General features: G+C 45.3%; 2 protein-coding genes across 2 annotated transcripts in view; both read left to right on the top strand.

The window, feature by feature from the left end:
- The window catches only part of LOC121700216, a 1,725,899-nt gene that overhangs the window by 106,489 nt on the left and 1,611,910 nt on the right, over window positions 1-7,500 (top strand).
- The window catches only part of ubald2 (UBA-like domain containing 2), a 7,269-nt gene continuing 6,927 nt past the window's right edge, over window positions 7,159-7,500 (top strand). Inside the window, exon 1 of the mRNA XM_042083176.1 lies at window positions 7,159-7,435. Within this exon, the coding sequence (XP_041939110.1) occupies window positions 7,316-7,435 (120 nt within the window). The 5' untranslated portion in view covers window positions 7,159-7,315. The remainder of the gene's footprint in view (window positions 7,436-7,500) is intronic.

Below are 7,500 nucleotides of genomic sequence, written 5' to 3'. Positions count from 1 at the left end.
TCCCTCTCTCTCTCTCTCTCTACCCCCCCTCTCTCTCTCTCCCTATCCCCCTATCTCTCTTTCTCTCTCTTTCTCTCTCTCTCTCTCCCCTCGTCTTTCCACTTTGTCTCCCTCTGTCTCTCTCCTTGGCGTTGGTTCTCTCCTTGGTCCACGCTCAGCCTAGAGAACACACACAAACGAGAAAGGCCATTTAAATAGAATGAAACGTGTCCATAGAAACGCGAGCGTCAGGAACGTGTGAACGTGCGAGCCGAGCCCGACACTTGCAATGTAATGCGCGCGCCCCTGCCCGCGTCGAAACTAAATAATGGATTTGTGTATTCGGAGGAGCACGGACGGGTGCGCGATGACTTACATAACATAACGGGCTTTTTGGCTTGGAAAAGAAAGAAAGAGTTAAGGTTTTAATCGAATTCCACTCTGCTAGAATAAAAGGCCGGTCTCTACAGTGGGGCGGGAGGCTCGTGAATGCGAGCCGCGGGGGGTCAGGTCGCTGACGCACTTGAGAGGTCATAGAAGTTTCGTGAAAAAGTCCCAGCTGCCTCGAGACTCGGAGCGCTTTGCCAACGCGAACTAACTGACGCGGACAAAATGCAGCTCCGACAGAAATTCCAAGAAAAAGGCTACAAGATGCAATATATGTAGTGGCTCATTTGGTTTCATTTATGCAACAAATTGGGAAAAAAAATGGGGAAAAAATTGTAGTGAAGCGTCTTTCAATTTTCTGTAATTTAGCCTAATTGAGGAAATAATATAATATTATACACAAGTACACTTGCAAAGTGCAAAGGCTCTTAAAAAACTATAGGCTAAAGAATATAGGTTATTAGGCTATATAATTATTATATATAATATAGGTTACAGTAAGGCATTGCACTGAACACAGAAATTCCATGGGAAAGTGAGCATGAGTCTAAGTTGATTAATCAATAAAGGTTGAAACAAAGTCTATAGCACATTATTTTCAAAATATAGCATCGGACACCTGTTACATTTTTATTTAGCGTAGGCTATAGCCTACATAAATGAATGAGTTACATATGGGGTACTCACCTTTCACAGAAACAGGCTAAACCCAACTGAATTAATGCATGATCATCCGTGTTTAGCCGCCTGCAGATGTGAAATTCCGAAAGATGACTTCTTTCGCGCTCTGATGCGCGCTTCTTGGTTCCAGGTTTGTAAGTAGGTCCTTGTAGCGATGGCAGCAGCGAGAGCTTCGTCCCGGGGGGGCTGTTTAATACCTGGAGCAGGAGGTTTGTCCGGCAACCATAGAAACGCTACACCCCCTTGTAAACAGCTTCCCGTTCTTCCATTGGTCTGGTGGTTGCTATAGTGCCTCATTTTTAATCACTCTCTCTCCCTCAGGTTTGTTCGTCACGCAAGTCAATTCTGTCTGTTTCCCGAAAAGGGAGTGCGAGAGGAGACGGGAGGATTTCGCATTTTTAAAGCCCTAACCCTTTCAGAAAGCAGCAGGGCACTTTACCCGCACGGGTTGGCCAGCGGAGGTTATTGAAGAGGGAAAAAAATGTTTTGCCCATGTAAGAATGTCAGAAAATAGAGAAGTTCAACAATGGCTTAAGGGGGTTGGCTTGGCTCCTGTAACGATTATGGCAACCGGACAAAACAGCCAAAACAATATCAAGTGGCCGTTTTAAATACTAATTCCTTTTGCTTAAGTGTTCCTTGATTTCATTGTGGTCCTTGACTTGGATCAGGTTTTAGAGGCGTATTTGGCTTGTGTAAAACTAACGTGTCGGCAAGAAGTGGGCACTGAAAACATATCCTGTTTTAATTAATGTCAAGAGTTTGGGCGAGCATTCAGCAGGTGGACTGGGCTAAGCGCGCGTCTCCCGCCCAGTGACCCGCGCGGAGCGGCAGGTGTCAAAGCGCGAGACACACAGTGCCGCACGCACGCAAGAAGGAGAGCGGGGCTCTCGAAATGAAGAAGCGCTTTTTATGGCGTATTATTGCCTTTGAGGAGGGCTTCAGGAAACCACTCAGCCACGCTAATGGAGGAGTCCTCAAGAGCCCAGAGCTTTGTGTCTCTCTCAACTTCGTGTCTCTTGTCCCCTCTTTCTCTCTGTTTCGGATTAAGAAATTACATTCCTCCACAAACCACGAAGGTCCCCTGTGCGAGGGTGCTGCTTTTGTCAAAGGAACGACCTACTCGGAGCTGGTTTGGGCTATTTGCCATGAACACAAACTGGGCCAGGCCTAGTAGTCTGGGCTAATTTATAAACCAGATAAAATGATAACCGACTGAAGAGTGAGGTCTCTCTTTTGTCTCCAGATTTGGAATGGAGAATTTGGGTGGTTTGCCAGAAATGCAATTAAACATATTCACCTCATGAGCCATTTATATTCACAGGGGACATCACGGGACAGTGAAGGGAAAGACTGAGAAGGAGAAATGGGGAGAAAGAGAGAGAGAGACTGAAAGGACAGAGAAAGACTGTGGAGAGAAAGGGGAAGGCAGAGAGGAGAGGAGTGTGTCGTCCAGGAGGAGGAAACCTGGGAGGATGTCGTGGCCCTTGAGTGTCGCTCAGCCACGAAATCGCCTCCCAGACGGCCTTATTGCTCCCAGCGCTCGACCGGTTTCAGGGCAGACCTGATGGCTGTGGTTGCCGCCTGGAGCTGCCCTCACACACACACACACACACACACACACACACACACACACACACACACACACACTGGACCTGCCCCTGTCTTCCAAGAGTCATAAAGGTTGTTTCCATTGTAGGAGCTGGAACTTAGTGTAGTGGGGCCGGGGACCTTTGTTTGGGTTTTTTACACAAACCGCCCCATAACACGACGTTCCAGGAACTCCTACAGGGCTGAAGCGAGTCCCTGCCTCGGGGTCCTACCCCTATACACACAGACTTGACTAGGATACTAGCACTGAGTTAAGTTGTTGGCTGACTATATGAAGCACAATGGTTAAGTTGTTCGCTGACTAGGACACTAAAGTGTATATATATATATACTCTTTTGATCCCGTGAGGGAAATTTGGTCTCCCAATCTGTGAATTAGTGAAACACACTCAGCACACAGTGAACACACAGTGAGGTGAAGCACACACTAATCCCGGCGCAGTGAGCTGCCTGCATCAACAGCGGCGCTCGGGGAGCAGTGAGGGGTTAGGTGCCTTGCTCAAGGGCACTTCAGCCGTGCCTACTGGTCGGGGTTCGAACCGGCAACCCTCCCACCCTTGGTTACAAGTCCAAAGCGCTAACCAGTAGGCCACGGCTGCCCCATCACTACACACTCAGGTAACACTAGCACACAGGTTAAGTTGTTGTCTGACTAGGACACTAGCACACAGGTCAAGTTGTTGTCTGACTAGGACACTAGCACACAGGTTAAGTTGTTGACTAGGACACCATATAGCACAGGACACTATAACTAGGACACTATAACGCACACAGGCTAAGTTGTTAGCAGTAATTAGTTGTTTTGCACTCTGTCTTTCTGTGTTGTTATTTATGTCTTTTAATTATGACTTAAACTATTGCAATTTTATTTTGTTTGTTCTTTTTTACTCTTTAGTTTTGAAACTATTGTTTGACTATTGCTGTTCTATGCTTTTATTTGCTATTACTGTGCTTTTGTTTATGTAAAGCACATTGAATGACCTCTGTGTATGAAATGCAAATCAGGTTTATTGGATATACATATACAAGGAAATAGTTCTCATTAGTTCTCTCCATGTTACCCATCCGGGGGTAAGGTACAACACACACACACACACACACACACACACACACACACACACACACACACACACACACACACACATAGAGTAGGGGGATGAGAGGAAGAGACTGTAGGACAGAAATGCATCAGATGACCATCCCATGTCAGGGACTGGCTCATAGACTAGCCCACACAACAGGACTGGCAATTAATGCAATATTACACATGAGCCAGTAGAGGGCGCCAACGGAACACGTTGGAAGTTCTTCCCTACAACTTGGGACACACGGGAACAATGTGGCTATGAGATAGTTATGATCAAAGATTCTAGAACAGAGCTCTGTTCTAGAATCTTTGGTTATGATTATGAATTCAGTATGTTAAGATTGTCGTGAGTCCAACCCTCTGTGTCATTGTTTCCCTATGAAAGCAAGGCTACAATGTATTTAATGCAGTGCTGTTTCCCTATAAAAGCAAGTCTATAATGTATTTAATGCAGTGCTGTTTCACTTCGAAGTGGGAAACTATATTTGTGTAAAAAAAAAATAAAAAAAAGTTTATCTTGGCTATCACAAACTTCAGCACATCCAGTGAAGCAGTTAAAAGTCTATTTCTACATCACTACTGATTACCCTAAAAAACAACATGGCCACTGAGGTCACCACACACACACACACACACACACACACACACACACACACAGACACGCACACACACACGCACACGCACAGGCACACGCACACGCACACGCACACACACACACACAGGGCTGCTAACCGCTGCCTTCCAGGGAAAACCTTGGTGACTTATTTATCAGTCAAAGTGCTGAAGACACACATACCCACACTAACACAGAGAGAGAGAGAGAGAGAAACAGGAACCTTTACACTTGTGTTTGTTCCGCCTCAGCGTCAAGAACCAGAACTTTGTGTTTGTCCCCAGATAAAGAACCTTAATCCACCCTTGGATGTGACTTCCCCACCAAGAATGCTTTGTTTGTTATCACCAGACAACAGGTCCCTTGAGGGGTTGTTTTCCTGAAGAGGTTGAATCTCCTGGCTGGTGCTATGAATAGAATGCGTAGGTACAGATCTATAATAAACTGTACAGAACACAGACACACACATCCACACACTCATATCATCATCGACATGTCTACATTCACCTGCTCATTTGATGCAACATGTAGTGACAATGTCATGTCTCCCTCCTGTCGCCATCAGCACCGATAGAAACCTATTTTGTTTTTAGCCTACATCAGCCTCAATAGACTACGTGCTAAACACTGACCAGTGAAATAGACTACGTGCACAAACACTGACCAGTGAAATAGACTACGTGCTAAACACAAAATGCTCTCTGTGCACTGGCTTGTTTCCGGTGGAGCCAGGTGAGTTTGAACCTGCCGCTATTGTTAATGTAATAGTGTCTACTACACGGACCAGGTGAGTTTGAACCTGCCGCTATTGTTAATGTAATAGTGTCTACTACACACCTGCCGCTATTGTTAATGTAATAGTGTCTACTACATGGACCAGGTGAGTTTGAACCTGCCGCTATTGTTAATGTAATAGTGTCTACTACACGGACCAGGTGAGTTTGAACCTGCCGCTATTGTTAATGTAATAGTGTCTACTACACGGACCAGGTGAGTTTGAACCTGCCGCTATTGTTAATGTAATAGTGTCTACTACACGGACAGGTGAGTTTGAACCTGCCGCTATTGTTAATGTAATAGTGTCTACTACACGGACCAGGTGAGTTTGAACCTGCCGCTATTGTTAATGTAATAGTGCCTCACACGGACCCGGTTGGGTGTTGCACTAGTGAATCAGCACGTTACGATAAAGAAGGATTTGTGTGTGTGTTAAAATTGTTATTATTGGGCAAACAGGATATTCAGTGTTATTAATGGGCAAACAGGATATTCAGTATCAGAGTGAAGATGTTAGGAGCAGAATATAACAGAAGATGCCCTTACAACACAGTTAACACTCCACTGGAAATACTTGAGCGCACAGGAAGAGCCTTTTGTGTGTGTGTGTGTGTGTGTGTGTGTGTGTGTGTGTGTGTGTGTGTGTGTGTGTGTGTGTGTGTCTGTGTGTGTGTGTGTGTGTGTGTGTGTGACTGTGTGTGTGTGTGTGTGTGTGTGTGTGTGTGTGTGTGTGACTCTAGCCTCTTCCTCTCTATGACTTCCTGTACGTCTTTCTGTATCTCATGAATGGGCCATTATAGAGTATAGTATATAGACAATATACACAATACATTATAGAGTAAAGTACCCCCAAGCCCAATACATTATAGAGTATAGTGTAATATACTGTTGAAGTAGATCAACTGTTGTTTTTTTTAGCTAGGTGGTAGCAAGGTGGATTGGGTCCTTGGTCTGAACAAGTTTGAGAAACACAGCATTAGACCAGCCCCCAGGCCCAATACAGTATAGAGTAGCCTAGAGTATAGCAGAGAGGCCAGTCCAGATGGGGAGCCCTACCCATCCACAACTCTCCACTGTATACAAGATGAATAATTCAGCAAATAATAAGAGGATGTGTGTGTGTGTGTGTGTGTGTGTGTGTGTGTGTGTGTGTGTTTGTGTTGGGGGGGGGGGGGGGGGGGGGGGGGGGGGGGAGGGTCTATGCTCATGTCTGTCTGACTGATGCAATGTTTCCTCATCTGGGTCAGGGTTCATCAGTGTAGTAGTGTGCACATCCCCACCAGGGCAAATGGAACTAAACTCTGCTAAAACTGGGCGGGCATTTCATTCATCAAATTATGTACCTCTCCACACATTTCCTCCCTCCCTCCCTCCTCCATGTCCTCCCTCCATCTTCCTCTTCCCTCCTCCATGTCTTCTCTCCATCTCCCTCTTTCTCATTCAGAATAGCACTGCTGTCCTCTCTGAGCGCAGGCTGCAACAGCTATAGTGTACAGCTCTCATGGTAGACTTTTGGAAAGTGTGTGTTTTGTGTGTTGTTAAATATTGCCTGTCTAGACCTGCCCAGGCACTAATGAAATAGGCTAGTTGAACAGTTCCGTTTGAGAGTTCAAAGGTTACTGAGTGACAGCTGTCCAAAAATAATTCTAGCTACCTAAGTGAAGGCATAACAACATGCACATTTATCAAAACAAAACAACTTCGAGTTTGAACCAGTCATGCGATGTGTCCGCTATATTCACGGGACGGGGAATAAACAGACGCTCATTGATTCTTTAAAGAATATAAAGAGTAGGCCTACATTCCGTAAATCCCCTGCATCATCCATCGTGTAACGAAATAGAAATATCTTCCTGATAGCCAATAAACACTCGTTGTTCAATTCGTTTCTGTCCAATCCGGAGCTACGTGTTGCGTCACTTTAGCCGATTGGCAATTTGTCCGATAGCCAATAAGTTACCGTGAGTACTAGCTCGCTTGTTGAAGTGTCCAATCAGATGCCGAGGTTCTCTTTGTTGTTGGTGATGACATGAAAATATTTGTTGTTACTGGAAGGCGAGGGGAAAGAGTGCAAGGAGGGCCGGTGACTACAGACTTTTTTTCGGCAATTAGGAAATAAATTATAGCCTTAGTTGTTTACTTTTTAACCTCAAATCATTACGGCGGCATTAACAGCGGCGATGTCGGTAAACATGGACGAACTCAGGCATCAAGTAATGATCAATCAGTTTGTTTTGACTGCCGGTTGTGCCGCTGATCAAGCTAAGCAGCTTCTCCAAGCGGCGCATTGGCAATTCGAGGTGAGTAAAATACACATAGGCAGAGTTGTTCTCTATAACGTTATATTTTTGTGTCTACAGACCTT

Source organism: Alosa sapidissima, chromosome 24 (assembly GCF_018492685.1).
Source record: "Alosa sapidissima isolate fAloSap1 chromosome 24, fAloSap1.pri, whole genome shotgun sequence".
NCBI lineage: Eukaryota > Metazoa > Chordata > Actinopteri > Clupeiformes > Clupeidae > Alosa > Alosa sapidissima.
Note: the sequence above shows the minus strand (reverse complement) of the source record. Positions and strands in the feature narration are given on the sequence as shown.